Raw genomic sequence first — 18,349 nt, forward strand, 5'->3', positions numbered from 1 at the left:
TCATGCCTTTGTATTTTTCCTAAAGACTGGAAGTAAAACTCCAGCTGAGGTAAAACTAGTGTCGTACCCAAGTTCAGCATAACCTCCTTGCTTTTATACAATATACCCCATTAGTAAAGTGTAACAAAGACTATGTTTTATTCATCACTCTCTCAATCCATCTTTCCACCTTCAATGACTTACACATATACACACACAGATCCCTCTGTCCCAGTAGATAGGTGGGGGTTTGTCAGGGCAGGAGGGAATTATTAAGGTGTGTAGTGGGGTGGTGTTGCTGCTGGAAGTCGAGTGTGGTGAAGGTGGTCAGTTGATGGTGGTCACAGGAGTGTAAGGGACCAGGGGATGCATAGTTATGGGAGGGGTTTGCTAAATAAGCATATCAGCTTGATGGTTACCCAGAGTTACACTACAGTTTTAACTGCCTAATTGTTTCCTGGGTAACTTAACCCAGTGGGCGGCACGGTGGCTAGCACTGCTGCCTCACAGCGCCAGAGACCCGGGTTCAATTCCCGACTCAGGCGACTGACTGTGTGGAGTTTGCACATTCTCCCCGTGTCTGCGTGGGTTTCCTCCGGGTGCTCCGGTTTCCTCCCACAATCCAAAAATGTGCGGGTCAGGTGAATTGGCCATGCTAAATTGCCCGTAGTGTTGGGGTAAATGTAGGGGTATGGGTGGGTTGCGCTTCGGCGGGTCGGTGTGGACTTGTTGGGCCGAAGGGCCTGTTTCCACACTGTAAGTAATCTAATCTAATCTTAACGGAGCCAAATTATCCAACATGTAGGAGGTTTGTTTTGAAGTTTTCAGATGCAGGCAACTGCCCAGTAGAAGCTTCATTTCTTTGGCAATTTGCATGGAGACAGTGGCACTTGGCAAGCTGCAGGACTCAGGCACACCCTTCCAGTCTGCCCTGCTTCACCGACTCTCTGGCTGCATCGGTACAGTCTATAGGACTTGTCTATGGGACTTGAATTCACAACTTTTATTACTTGGCTTTCTGCACTTTGAACAGTTAGATCAAGGGCATAGTTGGGGTTCGTTCAATAAATTCCGCCTATTATAAGTAATAAAACAAGCATTCCAATATTTGGGAAAGGGCTGGAAATAATACACAGAAATGTGATTCTCAGTAATGTATGAAGAAATGAAATCAAACAAAACGATTCATGTGTAGTTTTGCTGCACTTATTGCTTTCCCAATGTGATTTATTCAATTTGAGATATTACATTCTGCATTGTATAAGATGATTCACAGATTTCCTTTGGAGTTGATAGTCTACTTCAGTGAATTCCTGGTGTCTTCCCTTTGTTCTGATGAAGAGTCACCAGACTCGAAATGTTAATTCCTGCTGTCTTATTAAAGCTTGATAGAGTGGACAGCTGGCCTGATGATATCTAAAAGACGGAGGTGGCAGATTTTTAGAACCTCTTTAATACTGATTTGAAGCTCCTGCTCTGAGCTGTTGCGGATCCTGCTGCGGAGATGGTGCGTTATGCTTTCCCTATCATTCATCCTGGCACAGATCACAAATGGGAAGTGGAATTTGTTCTTGTAAGCAGCATTTAGCTCACTCAGCTGTGATCTCTGGCCAGCAGTGAGGATGGTTAGCCCAGCTTGGTTCTGCTCAGCCTGCGATTCAAGGGAGAGTGTTCCTCTGAGAAGATCTCTCCCAGCTAGGTCTGGGTGGCATCGTAGAATTCCCTCCTTCCCTACATAAATACAAGAGCAAACAGCAATTTTACTATGCAGGTTTTCGATACCACATGTTTCTCTGGAAATTAGTGTCCAAATTTATTCAGTTCTTCATTACTAAGTGCAATGGTATCAATTGAAGTAACAACAACATCATACATTGTTGCTTCTCTCACTGCTATTTCTGAAATTCTGCCCATCGTTGTCAATCAACAAGGCAGAGCAAGAGACAAGATGTTATTTCCGCCAATATCTGTAAATTAGTGAAATGTGAAAATGCAACCATTTATCCTGGATTACATGTTCCCAATACAATAAGCAACAAAAAGCTGCATTTATGTAGTGCCTTTAGTGCTGTAAAATGCTCCAAATGCATTTTTATACCTAGCCACATAAATGGTTCAGGTTGGCTCAGCACAAATGTATTCAAATAAACAAATTGTTAGGAACTGGGTTTAAAGGACAACATCCAGGTGCAAGATTGTGGAGGTTCAGGAAGATAATCCCAGAAGTGGAAGAAAACTAGACAGGCAGGAGCAGACAGAGATGGAGAAATGCAGATTACAAAGTTGTAAGTAACGTTATCGCAAAGTTGGGTAGGTACACAGCCGTCAAAAAGAAAACAAGAGAGGAAAGGCACAACAAATATATATTATAGGCAACATTGAACTGTAATGTTATGGGAGGATGGTAAAGGGTTTTGGGATGGAAAGGATTAAGGCATTGGAAGCTCACATCAGAGTCAGGAAGGATGCCAATGTTAGGGACAGCAGTGAGAGGGATGGAGTTAGTAGCTTGAGAACAGGGAACCAATTGGCGATTCTCTAATATTTCACTGAAGAACATTTCTGTTCATTCAATACTGGATTCCCACAAACAGCAGAACAATCAGAGGTTTTAGAGATTATACTGTCAGCTACTGAGGGGAGTCAGCTACAGAGTTATTGAAACATATTATACAGAAAATCAAATGGGAAATTTGAGAAATAACCTTGAATTTCAAATGGTACACACATCTTGAGGGTGAATGCTGAAGAAAATCAGTAATTAACTAGACTTATTAGGATAACATAAAATGTTCTCTGTAAAGTATAACGTTGAGCAGCCTTAATGTTTTTTTCTATGTCCAGTCTGCAGGAGAACAAAGTTAAATTCTTTCAACAGGACTTGCATCAGTTATATTCCCAATAAATGAGATCGTTACATACATTTTATTTCCCAATTACTTGACCAGAGTTTGAAAAGAAAACAAAATACCGCATTGTGTACAGCTTTAAATAAATGTATGGCCCCAGAAACTTAATGGATCATTAACTTTGTTAGTGAAATCAAAATAAGATGCATTCCTTATGATTAGATATTGACTGAATAAAAAGTAATATTTCTGACTGAAGCAGGACTGTAGAATGAAGTCACTCAACAGAGGCTTCAGTTGCTCTTATTCATTTTGCCTCCTGTGTCTGAGAAAAACACAAGATACTTCCAAAACATGCTGCAGATAAGTTAGGAAATACAATCTTGCCTGGTGATCTGGGTTCAAGTCCAACCTGCTCCAGTAGTGTGTAATAACACCTCTGAACAGGTTTGTTCGGAAATATCAGCAAATACAATCCTGCACTGCCATCTAGAGCTTAATTAGGGACACAGCCTCAAACCAAATAAATAAGAGCTGTCTTCATCTTTAGATTGCTGTATCAGTTTGAACAGCAAACTAACAGAGGGTCCACCATGATAGCAGCACTCACAGTTGACAGTAGCTTGACTCAGCATCCCAATTGCCATTTTAGAGCTCTGTAAATGCACTGACATTGTGTTGCTAAACTGTCAAATTTAAAGAGCTAGGGACTTGGAGAGGAATGTGAATTCTCACCTAACACAGCAATAATTTGCATCTATATAGTGCCTTTAACATACAGCAAAAACATTTTCCAAAGCACTGGGTAGAACATTACAAAATGAAATATAACACTAAGCCATGTAAGAAATATTAGGATGAATGATTGAAAGGTTGGTCAAAGAGGCATATGATCAGAAGAATCATACAGGAGAAAGTTAAAAATTACACAACACTAGGTTATAGTCCAACAGGTTTATTTGGAAGCACTAGCTTTTAGAGCGCCACTCTTTCATCAGGTGGTTGTGGAGAATAAGATTGTAAGACACAGAAATTATAGTAAGAGTTTACAGTGTGATGTAACTGATATATATTGAAAAAGACCTGGATTGTTTGTTAAGTCTCTCATTTTTTAGAATGACTATGTTGGTTTCAATTCTTTCATACGTAAATTGCAAAACTTTTTTTAAAAAGTTACATTCTCAAGTGAACTTTAACAATAGGTGTCATGGCAGCCCAGATAATTCATTGAAGGTGTGAGCTTCCCTGTGAGGTTGTCTGTGCCACAATGGTCAGACTGATTCTAATCTAAAAAATGGATTTACAGAATCTTACATGGATTCATACAGTTTTTGAGCAAAGTAAAACTGTGCTAATATGTGTATGTGTACATGTGTGTGTGTGTGTGTGTGTGCGTGGGGTGTGTGTGAGGGGTGGGGGTTATGAGTGTCTGTGAGAGAGTGTGTGTATGTGAGTACTGTGTGTAGTGCTCTGAAAGCTAGTGCTTCCAAATAAACCTGTTGGACTATAACCAGGTATTGTGTGATTTTTTAACTTTGAAAAGCCCCAGTCCAGTGCTGGCATCACCAAACCATGACTTACAGGAGAAGATAGTGGAGAGGAACCGGGCCTAGGTTCTTGGTAACTGAAGGCACAGCCACAGGAACAATTCCAACTAGGATTGCTCAAAAACCAGAGGAGTGCAGATACCTCAGTGGGTTATATGGATAGAGGAGATTATGGAGACATAGAGGATCCAGTCCTCCATGGAGAGGTTTGAAAACAAAGATGAAAACTTTAAAATTAATGTGGTGCTAAATTAGATGCTAATAAAGGGCAGTCAGTACAGGAGTAATAGTGAATGCCATTTGTTGCAAGCTAGGTCATGAGAAGCCGAGTTTTGTATGACCTGAAGTCTACAGAATCAGGGAAGTCTTAGAAAAGTCAAGTCTAAAAATAATAAAGACCTGGATGAAAGTTTTAGTAGTTGAAGAAGAGGTGTTGCTGGGGAATGTTACTGAGGTAGAAGTAAACAGTATGTGGTTAAAAGCTCATCTCAAATATGATACTTAATTGTTAGTAGCAAGGGAGCAAAGTTTGCGGTTGATCATCAAAATACTTAATTGGAGGAATTACACTGAGTGATCCGATAGTGAATGTTGGACAAGCAAGGACTGGTGGAAAAAGCTGCAAATGCAATAAAGCAAGGACATCTCGGAAAACTGGAGTGTTTCCTGAAGATGTTGCCAAAAAGCAGCATGTGGATAAAAAAAATTAGCGGGCTAAGAAAATAAACCTGGGACAACAGATGAAATGGTGTCGGAATGTGAAGAGACATCATTGATAGTAATTCTCTAGCTATGATGAGGTGATTAAGAATGGAACCAAGCGACTGTATTGGAAGACATTGGAGAGATGCTGAATAGGGTTAATATGATCAACTGTAGCTATATCTGCAGACAGGTCGCGAAGGGTGAGGCAGAGATATCCTTACTTCTTCACAGCCATATAGGATGTCACTCGAAACTCTGATACCAATTGTGAGAGCCTCAGACGGACTGAACAATTTGGGCAATTTTGTAGACAATCCAGAAGGCATACCAAGTTTCTTGAAGATTTTGTAAATGCAGTTTGAAGGCATACTGTTGATATGGTGCATTTAGTATCAAGTTCCAAAATTGCAATTTGCATATGAAAACTCCAGCTGAGATATGTATGTGAGCCTGCTATAAAGCAAGCAATCACAAGAGTTTAACACATGCTCAACCCTACTAAAATAGCCTGGCGAAGGGTTTTGGCCCAAAATGTAGACTGTCCTGCTCCTGTTGTGCTCTTCAAGCTTCACATCTATTGACTCTGATTTCCAGGATCTGCAGTACTTACTGTCTCCTGAAGTAGCCTAGATACGTTTTTCACGGTATTTTGCAGCTGCATTACTGATCTCTAACAAGTTAACAATTTGCCAACTTAATTCATGCTTTTTCAAATAATTATATGATTTAAAAAAAATATAGGCGCAAATACAATCTGAACTTGATACCAGCTAATACCTAAGCAACACAACGATAAAAAGGTACATTGCGCCATCTGGTGACTGACTACCATATTTCAGATGTACAGGGTAATTGAAGGAGACACAAATAGCATGTTTAATAAAATTAACTTAACATATATAATATATTTATGTATATTTCTGATACAAAAAATTTCTTATCCCTTCTAATGATCACAACCTAAGACCTGATTAGCCTAATAAACGAGCGCAAAATTAAGCTTAGTTTTCTGCATTATTTTTAGAATACAATTAGAAAAAAATTAATTCAGGGAATGTGAGTGTCACTGACTGGGCCAACATTTATTGCCCATCTCTAGATGCTCTTGAGAAGGTGGTGATAAGCTGCTTTCTTGTACCACTGTAGTCTATTTAAGTAAAGCCACAGTGCCATGAGGGAGGGAGTTGCAGGATTTTGACCTAGAGGCATTGGAAGAATGGCAATATATTTCCCACTCAGGATGGTAAGTGACTTGGAGGGGAACTTGCAGGTGATGGTGTTCCCAAGTATCTGCTAATCCTTGTTACTCTGAATGAACAGGTTTGTGGGTTTGGAGGAAGGTGCTGTCTAAGGAGTTTTGGTGCATCTTGTAGATGGTACACACTGCTGTCATGGAGCATTGGTGTTGGAGTGAATGTTTGTACACTTGGTGCCTATCAAGTGAACTTGATGTGAAGCTCCTTGACTGTTGTTGGAACTGCATTCATCCAGGCAAGTGGGGGGTATTCCTTCCTCGTGTCTTGCAGATGATGGGCAGGCTTTGGGGAGTTAGGAGGTAAGTTACTCACTATAGTGAATGTGATGAGACCATTACAAACTGTTTGTTCCTCATGCAATTATAGCCTCTTCTCTGTAAGATACTGACATTTATACTGATTTTGTATATTTCCAATATTTTAGCAAATGCTTAAAGTATGAAGTGAGAAAAATCTGAACAAAAATGATTCCAATCAGTTACCAGAGTTTCGCTAGAGCTGATCCATTCCCACATTCATGCTTGGAGTCACTGCAGGCCTTAATTATGCCCCAGAGAACTCCAGGTTTCACTACTGAGCCATAGACTGGTGCCATTTCCAATTTGATGCAGAACCTTAGACCACTCTAACTCCTGCTCCTTATGTTCCCACCTGTTCAACTAGCTTCAAAATGTTCAACCCTCTATCATCCAATCCTGGTCAATTCAACAGTTATTTCTTGGCTTTAGATGCTTTATAAGGCAAGGTGTAATAAGGTTGACATTAACTGTGATAATGTAACACCACTATTGATGGATTGCTACATCTTGGTAGTAGCTTTCAGCCTGTTAGGTAATACAGCATAGAAACAGGCCATTTGACCCATCAAGTTCATGCTGGTGTTTATGCTCTACATGAGCATCCTCCCATCCGAACTCAACTAATCTGAACACAATGTATCAGAACTTCCTTCTCTTCCTTTCTCCCTCATTGTTTACTTAGCTTCCCCTTGTATTCATTTACACTACTGGCCTCAAGTACTCCACATTTTTAACTACTCTCAGACTACAGGTATTCTCTTGGCTTCACTAATGGATTTATTAATAATCATTTTATAGTCACTTGATAGTATCGTACAGAACTTCTGTTACCAGTAAAATAGGAGACATGCTTTTTGAAGATTTTTCTTCTTGCAGTCGTCAGGTCAGATGCAAAAATACCTAATTTCAAAGGGAATAATAATTTATATATTACATAATTAACAAGTGGCTCATTTATTGGCCAGAGGACTTTGATTGGTCAAGGGTTTGCATATGAAATACACCAGGGAACAGTTCTTCCAAAGTTTTTGCTTAATTCAAAAAGGTCTTGTTTGTCTAATTGATGGAGATTTACTTTGAGAAATGCACCCAGGAACAGTTGTCCCAAAGCTTTTGTTTATTTGGAAGGTATAATTCCTGGAAGTCCTCTTGCCTGCAGAAAACTGGGCCCTGTCTAAAGTATTGTATATGTAAATCCTAGAAAGTGTAATTAAGCCAGATTGCAAGTCCAGTTGACAATCTTAAATTGCTTATTCATGTAATTCTTAGGTTGGAGTGCTTTTTCAAACCTTATATTTATGGTCCTTGGTTCTAGTTTCTCCCACAACTGGAAACATCTTCTCACTGCCTACCCAAACACATCAGAGGAAGGGTCACTCAACTAGAAATGTTAACTCTCGATTTCTCTCCATTGATGCTGCCAGACCTGCCGAGATTTTTCAGCAATTTCTGCTTCTGTCCCACATCAGAGAAAGCACACTCCGGCCAGTTCAATAATTCCGGTATGATCCCTCAGTTCTCATATGACTATATATATTTTCTACACGGGCTCTACATTCTCCTTATAGTATAGAGATCAGAACAATTCACAATGCGAATCAACAAAAGGTTCATCGAATTTTAACAAGGCTGATCAATTCAAACCCTCCAGAAATGAATTCCGGTGTTTTGTTTGCTTTATTGTGAAAATACTGAACCATGTCACTACACGCAGTGATCTGTGGCTCTATATCAAGTCCCCAGATCCCTCTGTACCGATGTAGACATTTATTTTCCAGGGGTATATAGACACCTTATCTTGCTGCAAAATGACTCTTAAATTTAATTCCACTCTGAGACAAATGCAAAGCATCTGAGATTTTGTTTTGCCTTCAGAGTTATTTTGTTTGTCCTATGTAATATCATGAAGGGTGAAAATTAGCTGGATTCTTTGTACAAGTAGACAGTCACACCTGCTAGAATTGGGTCATCTGATCTTGTTTGTGTTCAGAGACAGGAGAGTGTGACTGTGAGTCAGGTCGGTAGGGGGACCCAGAGAGCTGGACTCTTGGCTTCTGCAATTGTTCAGCAGGTGTGACATGTTCCAACTATGACTAAATTTAGACAAGAATAAACCAATAATCGATTCAATTAACAGGATTTCAAAGATAGGGCTCTTCAGCTAATTCATTTGGTGAGGGTGCAGAATATGCATTAGTGTTTGAACAAGCTCCAGACACTTCACTGCCTCAAATAAAGACAAGGAGACAGTAGTTATTTGGGACTGGACAGCAGGAATGGGCTCAATATATGAAAGAGGGAAGCATGACTCATCATTGCCCTGCAACCAATTCCAACATAGCAAGCCTGTTCCAAAACAGCCAAGAGCAGATAAGGGAGTCAAGAATTCCAACAGAGTATTATTATATTTCCTATTCCTGCTATTGTGTCAGAAACTTAATTTACAAGTATTACCATGATAAACCACAGCAACTAGTTTCTCTGCAAGTATTCTTCATACACATCTAGCATGATGAGATGCAGTAAAAGACTCATTTCGATGTGTGCTTTCTGCAACAGTTATCACCCAATATAAGTGATCTTACTGTATATTGGCAAATAACAGCCCCTTACATTGTATAATTTCTTCTCACAGAAACAGGTTCATGGCCAAGGGCAATGAAGTGCCATATCTGGACAGTGAGCCTAGGAACTTTTCTGCAGGCAGAATAATGAAGCTGCAGGGTTGGTGGGAAGTGATTTGTCAGTTGCAGTGTTTATGGATTCATTTCATGATTTTTTTTGTCACATTATTTATTATCGCAATAACCACAAAAATTCAGAGTTTATGAGCTGGAGGCTGACCTACATTCCTACGTAATATCAGGAAGGGTGAAAATTAGCTGGATTCTTTGTACAAGTAGACAGTCACACCTGCTAGAATTGGGTCATCTGATCTTGTTTGTGTTCAGAGACAGGAGAGTGTGACTGTGAGTCAGGTCGGTCGGAAGACCCAGAGAGCTGGACTCTTGGCTTCTGCAATTGTTCAGCAGGTGTGACATGTTCCAACTTTTTCTACGAGAGCGAGAGCTGTCAGGTGGATGAGCTAACTGACCATGACATTGTGACAAAGGAAGCCATTAAAAAGGGGCTAGTTTGAAGGAATGTCGTGGTAATAACAGACAGTACAATGAAAGGGATTGACACTGTTCTCAGCTTCAAAAGGCTGCGTGATTTGCCCAGTGCTAGTGTTTGGGGCATCTGCGCAGGATTGGAGAGGAACTTTCAGTGCAAGGAGAAGTTCCAGGCATCATGGTCCATGTTGGTACCAATAACATAGGCAAGTCAAAGGAGGAGGCGCTATGGAATCACCACAAGAAGCCAGGCACTAGATTAAGAAGCAGAAACTCAAAGGTCATGTTAATTGAGCCATGTGCAATTTGACATTGGGGTAAATTAGTTTAGAGAGATAAACAAGTGGGAGAAGTAGGTTTTTATTTGTGGGGCATGGGCTCCAGAACTGGGAAAAATATTTTTATTCATTCATGGGATGTGGGCGTCACTGGCTGGCCTGCGTTTATTGCCCGTCCCTAGTTGCCCTTGAGCAGGTGGTGGTGAGCTGCTTCTTTAACTGCTGCAGTCCACATGATGTATGATATAGTGTCCTGAGGAAGGGAATTACAGGATTTTGACGCACTGACTGTGAAGGTATGGCAATATATTTCCAGGTCAGGATGGTGGTGGGTTGAAGGGGAACTTGTCATGCTGTTCCCATGTACCTGCTGCCCTTTTCCTTCTACCTGAAAATAGTCAAGGTTTGGAAGGTGCTGTTTAAGGATCTTTGGTGAATTTCTGCAGAGTATCTTGTAGACAGTACACACTGCTGCGACTGAGCTTCAATGGCAGAGGGAGCGGATGCTTGTAGATGTGATGCAAATCAATGGGCTGCTTTGTTCCGGATGGTGTCAAGCTTCTGCAGTGTTGTTGGAGCTGCCCTCATCCAGGTAAGTGAGGACTATTCCATCACACACATGACTTGTGCCTTGTAGATGGTGGACAGGCTTTGATGAGTCAGGTGAGTTACTCACAGAAGGACTCAGAGCCTCTCACCTGCTCTTATAGCCACTGAGTTTATGTGGCAAGTCCACTTGAGTTTCTGATCAATGATAATCCCCAGGCTATTGATAATGGGGGATTCAGGGATGGTAATACAATTGAATGGCATATTATTATGGAGAGCAAGAGTGATTGTCCCCAGCAAAGACTGCCACCAGATACCAGCTGAAGTCCACCAGGGTCATCCAGGGGTTTTCAAAATAAAGATGCTGGTGTGAGGTTATATCTAATAGCTAGGATTGGATGCAGGCACAGCTGCGTTGGTGGGGCAGAGCCCAGAGTGCCAATAGGGAAACAAAAACCCACCAGAATCTCCTCAACATTCGTAAACCCTCAACTTGTTTACACATCAACCATGCAGGTCCTTTCATGGGCTCAATGCTCTTAGTTATTGTGGATGCTCACTCAAAATGGCTGTACGTGCATAGAGTTCGTTCATCAAACATGGGGATGACTAGAAAAAAATTGTATGCATCTTCAGCAATATATGGAAGTGTTGATCACAGATAATGGGCCATCACCATCAGGGACTTTGAGTATTTACAGTCATAGAGTCATAGAGATGGACAGCATGGAAATAGACCCTTCGGTCCAACCCGTCCATGCTGACCAGATATCCCAACCCAATCTAGTCCCACCTGCCAGCACCTGGCCCATATCCCTCCAAACCCATCCTATTCATATACCCATCCAAATGCCTTTTAAATGTTGCAATTGTACTCGCCTCCACCACTTCCTCTGGCAGCTCATTCCATACACGTACCACCCTCTGCGTGAAAAAGTTGCCCCTTAAGTTTCTTTTATATCTTTCCCCTCTCACCCTAAACCTATGCCCTTTAGTTCTGGACTCCCCGACCCCAGGGAAAAGACTTTGCCTACTTACCCTATCCATGCCCCTCATGATTTTGTAAACCTCTATAAGGTCACCCCTCAGCCTCTGACGCTCCAGGGAAAACAGCCCCAGCCTGTTCAGCCTCTCCCTGTAGCTCAAATCCTCCAACCCTGTCAACATCCTTGTAAATCTTTTCTGAACCCTTTCAAGTTTCACAACATCTTTCCGATAGGAAGGAGACCAGAATTGCATGCAATATTCCAACAGTGACCTAACCAATGTCCTGTACAGCCACAACATGACCTCCCAACTCCTGTACTCAGTACTCTGACCAATAAAGGAAAGCATACCAAACGCCTTCTTCACTATCCTATCTACCTGCGACTCCACTTTTAAGGTGCTATGAACCTGCACTCCAAGGTCTCTTTGTTCAGCAACACTCTTTAGGACCTTACCATTAAGTGTATAAGTCCTGCTAAGATTTGCTTTCCCAAAATGCAGCACCTCACATTTATTGAATTAAACTCCATCTGCTACTTCTCAGCCCATTGGCCCATCTGGTCAAGATCCTGTTGTAATCTGAGGTAACCCTCTTTGCTGTCCACTGCATCTCCAATTTTGGTGTCATCTGCAAACTTACTAACTGTATCTCATATGCTCGCATCCAAATCGTTTGTGTAAATGACAAAAAGTAGAGGACCCGGCACCAATCCTTGTGGCACTCCACTGGTCACAGGCCTCCAGTCTGAAAAACAACCCTCCACCACCACCCTCTGTCTTCTACCTTTGGGTCAGTTCTGTATCCAAATGGCTAGTTTTCCCTGTATTTCGTGAGATCTAACCTTGCTAACCAGTCTCCCAATGGGAACCTTGTCGAATGCCTTACTGAAGTCCATATAGATTACATCTACCGCTCTGCCCTCACCAATCCTCTTTATTACTTCCTCAAAAAACTCAATCAAGTTTGTGAGACATGATTTCCCACGCACAAAAACATGTTGAATATCCCTAATCAGTCCTTGTCTTTCCAAATATATGTACAAAAGTTGAATGGGAATCATCGTATAAGGACAGTTCCATACCATCCATCATCTAATGGTCTGGTAAAAAGAATAGTCCAAACTTTGAAGGAAAGCTTAAAGAAACAGCCTGCAGCTTCAGTATATACCAAACTCTCCTGGTTCTTGCTTGATTATAGGACCACCCCTCATCCAACTAAACAGCTAGCTCCAGTGGAGATACTAATGGAGAGAGGATTCCACACCAGGTTAAATCTGATCTTCCAGACCTGTGAGGGAGGATGAAAAGGGATCAGAAATGCTAAGCAGGAGAGACAATTTACTTAGAGGGTTGTGGTTTTGATTAGGAGCCATGGGAATGGCCTTGCATAGGTAAGATGCATGGTTGAAATGAGGTCAGTTCTAATGGCATATAAAGTTTGGGTAGGTGCAACATTCCTGAACAAGCATGTGGTCCATTTGAAAGCTACAAACAGTGCAGGAGCAAATCGTGCCCGGTTCCTTGACTGCCTTTCCGACTGTTCTGGAACTCGTGGTTCTCCCTCTCCATCAAGCGGTGACGGTACCTCAGAATCTGAGATAGACTCGACGGATGTCACTGCCTCAATGCCTTTGCCACCTGAAGAGGAGAATGAATTTCTTCCGAGACATTCCAGGCACAAGAGGTGAGCTACTGTGCATTAAACGCTGCCAGTATCAAAGGCAGAGCTGGAGGAACCTCACCCAGTACTAAAATGCCCCAGGAGAATTACAAATAAAGCCTGACCTATGTCCTCACACTCGGAGGTGGAGGGACGTGGTGATTGAAACAAGGTCAGCCAGGTGGACAAATATGATTTCACTGAATGGGGCTGTTAATCTGATCAGGGAACTCCAGCTGACAGATAAGAACAGGAGTGTCAGAGGTCCTGTTCACTCTGGCTCTGAGGGAGCTGGATGAGTGTCAATGACTTCTGTAAATATAAGGTGACTTGGTGACCGGATACTAGCCTCTGTGGAGTTATTTCAGGGTTTATCCTGAGCAGCTCCTGCAGAGATGTCCTGGAACTGATGACTGACCTCCAGCAAAAACTACCACCTTCTTATGTGCCAGATATTAGATTACTTACAGTGTGGAAACAGGCCCTTCGGCCCAACAAGTCCACACCGCCCCGCCGAAGCGCAACCCACCCATACCCCTACATTTACCCTTAGCTAACACTACGGGCAATTTAGCATGGCCAATTCACCTGACCTGCACATCTTTGGACTGTGGGAGGAAACCGGAGCACCCGGAGGAAACCCACGCAGACACGGGGAGAACGTGCAAACTCCACACAGTCAGTCGCCTGAGGCGGGAATTGAACCCGGGTCTCTGACGCTGTGAGGCAGCAGTGCTAACCACTGTGCCACCGTGCCACCCAACAGTTAGAGAGTTTGCCCCAGATACCCATTGATTCCAGTTTAGCTAGTGCTCCTTGATGCCACACTTGATCAAATGCAGCCTTGATGTCAAGGGCTGTCACTCTCACCTCACCTCTGGAATTCAGCTTTTATCCATGTTTGAACCAAGGCTGTAATGAGGTCAGATAAAATGAGATGTGTCCCCATATTATGGACTATACCTGAATCGAGCTGTAGGTGGTGTTCTTGCCAGCTGCATAACTAGGACAAATACAGAGGATTTAAAACTTAATAGTAGAGGCAAGAGATAAAATTTGGGAAGACGTGGTAAGTCAAGGCCAAAGAAAGATGTATTAATACAGGAAATGGTAAACACAATAAGGGCTGGATAGTATATTAGTTAATCAACAAATAAGATTAGAATTTACAAAACAGTAAAAAAAGACTATATCAGAATGCATTAGCAGTTTAAGACAAAAGATGAACTGAGAGTGAAATAATAAAAAAAAGTATGATCTGGTAGTCATCACAGAAACTGCAGCAAGAAGGTTTCAATTGGGACCTGAATCTTAAACAATAGTTCATAGAATATTTTCAGGATAGTTTCGTATAACAGCATGTTCTGAAACTGACTATATGGTAGGCTATATCAGACTTGGTATTGTGTGTGAGATCGATTTAAGTAATGATCTCATAGTGAAAGTACCCCAAGGCAGCAGTGACAAAATATATTGAACTTTACATTCGGTTTCAGGGAGAGGGAAGCAGATTTAAATTGTTTTTAAAATTTAGATAAAGACAATTATAAGGGGAGGAAAGCAGAATTGGCCAACATGAATTGGCAAAGTAAATTTAAAGAATAGGTCAGATCCAGTGGCAGGGATATTTCAGAACACAGAAAATGTACATTCCAAGAAGCAAGAAAAATTCTAAAGGATGACCCACCATTTGTGGTTAACTAGTCAGAAGATTGGGCACAATATTAAAAAAATTACTAAAAATTAATAATGAGGGAAAATTAGATTATGAGAGAAAGCAAGCCAACAAAAAAAGATTGTAAGGATATCTATAAAAATTGAAAAAAGTGTTAACAAAGCAGATTTTGGTCCTATTGTTTCTAGAGAATTAATAATCGAAAATAAGGGAAAGTAATTATCATTTATCACAAGAATTGAAAACAAAAATAGCGCGGTTATGCTTCAATTATGCAAAGTACTCATGAGACCACATCTGAAGGACTATGCATATTATTGGTAAGCTTATTTAAAAAGGAATGTAAATACATTGTAACCAGCACAAATAAGGCTTATCAATAGTTGGAATGAGTGGGCTGTCTTACCAGGAAAAGTTGGACAAGCTAGGCTTGCATTTGCTGGAGTTTAGAATAGTTAGTGGTAATTTAATTGTTACATATACAGTTCTGAGGAGTCTTGACCAGGGAGATGTAGAGAGTATAGATCATAAGAAATGGGAACTCGAGTAGGCCCTTCAGCCCCACAAGCCTGCTCTGCCATTCAATAGGACCATGGCTGATCTGACATTCCTCACATTGGAGGAATTTGCTGCTTTTTCCCCATAATCATTCATTCCTGATTGGATCAAGAATCCAACTCAGCTTTAAAAATGCATGAGGTCTTTCCCCTACAGCTTTATATGGCCAGGAGTTCCAAATATTCTCAATGCTCTGAAAGAAAAAAAATCCTCCTTATCTCAGTCTTACATTAGTGCTCCTTTATTCTGAGACTGTGCTAGCTGGTCCTAGATTCTCCCACAAGGGGAAGCATCCTCTGATATCTCCACGTGGCAGAAAGTACAGGATGCACTTTCAGACATGATAACAACTTCACACAATTGCAGTTCGTGCTCAGGACCTAGCTACACGGAACCCTGCAGCGCCCCAGAAAAGCCCTTGCTAGAATATAACTGCCAAGGCTGTTACCACCAACCATCAGGAAGGAAGTACTTTGGAGAGAAGCCATGAAAACATGAAGTAGCACCCCATTATAGGCATCAAGGAAACAGCCTGGGTGATCAAATGGAAGCAACCTAGGCACATATTTCACAGCAGCTGAATTTTGGTTGTGCACCCTGGTCAAAACATCATTGGTGAAAGCTATGGAACCTGTTTTAGTGTTTGGACAGGAGTGCATTGAACCGTCCTTGCAATGGTCAGACATAGTCGTTAACAGACGGTCTTGAATATCATTTACTGTGATCTGACACTCTCACCCCGCCCCAAACCATTTGTCTAGGCCTCTGGATTGCTAGTCCGTTTCAGAAGAAAACGATAGACGCTATTCAGACTGGAGTCAAACTGAAGTCCTTGCAACAGTCTAACTGTGTATTCAATGTCGCCTAAAGTTGAAGATTGCACTCGGTGAGTGCTTCTATTTTCTTACCTGACCGAGGCAAGGAATCTATAAAATCTGCAAAGTTTTGCTCTAAAGCGCTCACACTTGGAAAGGGACGCTTTGTCCAAACTGCAGCTGCAATGAGGGGACATTTCTCAATCACATTCCCAAACACATCGATAAACTGTTCATAGCTCATGGAGTTAACAGCTTGCATTTCCATGATTGTTCCAGAGAGAGAAATGGAAAAATGCGAGAGGCGAGTGTTTACCCTGACTGATACTGAACCCGAGGTCACTGCCCCTATCTCTGGAGAAACAAAAAAAAACAGCGGAGTCCCTGAGGCTGCAGACTCCATAGTTGCTGTTCGTTCTCGGTTTTGAGCTAGGAATGGTAAATGCAGGAAATTTAGATTTTGAGAATGGGTGGCCTGCTGGAGCGTTTGGGTGTTGGGGGATTTTGCTGCAGCTGTTTCAAAGAGCAATCCGTGGGAGCAACTTTCAGCACTGTGCACCCAGACTCCGGAAATTCCCAGTAGGTGATTTCCTAATCTCTTGTCACAAGGTCAGTGTAAGATTCGTGGAAATTGTGGTAAATCACCATGAGAAAAGCTAACGCTAGTGAATTCATATAGCACCTCCAACCCAGTAACATGTCCCAAGATCGTCCAAAGTGTTCTCAAACAAAACTTGACATGATATAAATATAAGATATAATTGGTCTAGATTTCAGTTTCCAGATTATTGGGGACCACCCATACAACCTAAGATGTCCCACTACACTGATCTCACTCTGATCAAATGCGAATCTCTCCAACTCTGAGCAAGCAAAGATGATTAAGATCAGTTCTGGAGTACTTACCTCAGTAGTTACCCAGAAGACAGAAAGTCTTAGTCTAATTTTGGTTAACTCCAGAATGGATACTGGTTATTAGCTACACTGACACACCCCAACCCCACCTCAACGTTTCCAAACACTACCCTGCTTAATCAAACATGACTACCTCTTACAAACAAACACCCACCACTTGACAATCCCCAGGACCTGACCAAACTACCCTTGACCCACTTATATCCACTCACACACCTCCTCACCTCCTTACTAAACAAAGGCAAAAATACTGTGGCTGCTGGAAATCTGAACTAAAAACAACGGTGCTGGAGAAACTCGGCAGGTCTGGCAGCACCTGTGGAGAGACAAACAAAATGATTTCAATCCAATAACTCTCCTTCGGAATGTCTACCTTCCTTTCCCACCTGCTCCCCTATTCACCTACCACCGTACCCCCCCCCCCCCCCCACTAATTTGACCTAACTACCTATTTGATCAATTCACCTGTTTATCCACTCACCCATTCACTGACATTTACGCTTGCCTTTTAAACTTATCTTGCAGCTAATGGCGTAAAAAAGGATTTGTCTTCTGCAATGATCTCTGAAATTTTCTGTGGTAGTAATGGAAACATGAATTATGAACTTCCTGTAAGATAGAGGAAGACAGACTATTGAAATTTGGACAAATCATCTTTTTATAAGTGTTTCATGCATTGGAGAAAAATTGAGGTTTTTATTCATTCTCTACCTCTTCGGAGAAGAAAGTACATGCACCAGATTCATAGAGGCGAAAGTGAGGACTACAGATACTTCAGATCAGAGTCAAGATTAGAGTGATGTTGGAAAAGCACAGCAGGTCAGGCAGCATCGAGGAGCAGGAAAATCGACTTTTAGCGCAAAAGCCCTTCATCATTCCTGATGAATATGAATAGCTGTGTAAAACTGATTCCACCCTAGGCTTGGCGGTGCCAGACTGCTGTGAGGTGGCACAATCCAAAACTAGACACATTCCTTTGGTAGATAGTGAAATCAGAGGACAGCTGTCTTCAGGCTTCTTGATGGCTAACTCAGAGTGGTGTGTAATTAACCCATAGTTAATCCATGGTCGAGAAAGGAAAGGGAGAGAGCTAAAAGGATTAATAATGTTACGAAAATCAAGAAGTTATTAATTAATTGTAATTGTTAACAAGAACTAAAATTC

General features: G+C 41.6%; 1 protein-coding gene across 1 annotated transcript; it reads right to left on the bottom strand.

Annotated features, from left to right (window-relative positions):
• Window positions 1–1,169: 1,169 nt before the first annotated feature.
• urad (ureidoimidazoline (2-oxo-4-hydroxy-4-carboxy-5-) decarboxylase) lies at window positions 1,170–16,563 on the bottom strand. Its single transcript, XM_043692777.2, has 2 exons — window positions 16,364–16,563; window positions 1,170–1,710 (listed from the first exon to the last, which is right to left on the bottom strand). The coding sequence occupies exons 1-2, from the start codon at window positions 16,536–16,538 to the stop codon at window positions 1,358–1,360; spliced, it is 528 nt and encodes a 175-aa protein (XP_043548712.2). The 5' UTR covers window positions 16,539–16,563; the 3' UTR covers window positions 1,170–1,357.
• Window positions 16,564–18,349: the final 1,786 nt, after the last annotated feature.

The sequence above is a fragment of the Chiloscyllium plagiosum genome, unplaced genomic scaffold (assembly GCF_037043375.1).
Source record: "Chiloscyllium plagiosum isolate Xiang-an unplaced genomic scaffold, Cpla_swu_hap1 HiC_scaffold_6, whole genome shotgun sequence".
NCBI lineage: Eukaryota > Metazoa > Chordata > Chondrichthyes > Orectolobiformes > Hemiscylliidae > Chiloscyllium > Chiloscyllium plagiosum.

Excerpts from the sequence above, each read along its gene's own strand:
- urad (XM_043692777.2), bottom strand. The coding sequence starts at position 16,538 with ATGGAAATGCAAGCTGTTAACTCCATGAGCTATGAACAGTTTATCGAT. Across the intron at positions 1,711-16,363 it reads AGATTCCTTGCCTCGGTCAG|GGAAGGAGGGAATTCTACGA; the intron begins GTAAGAAAATAG and ends GTATTTATGTAG.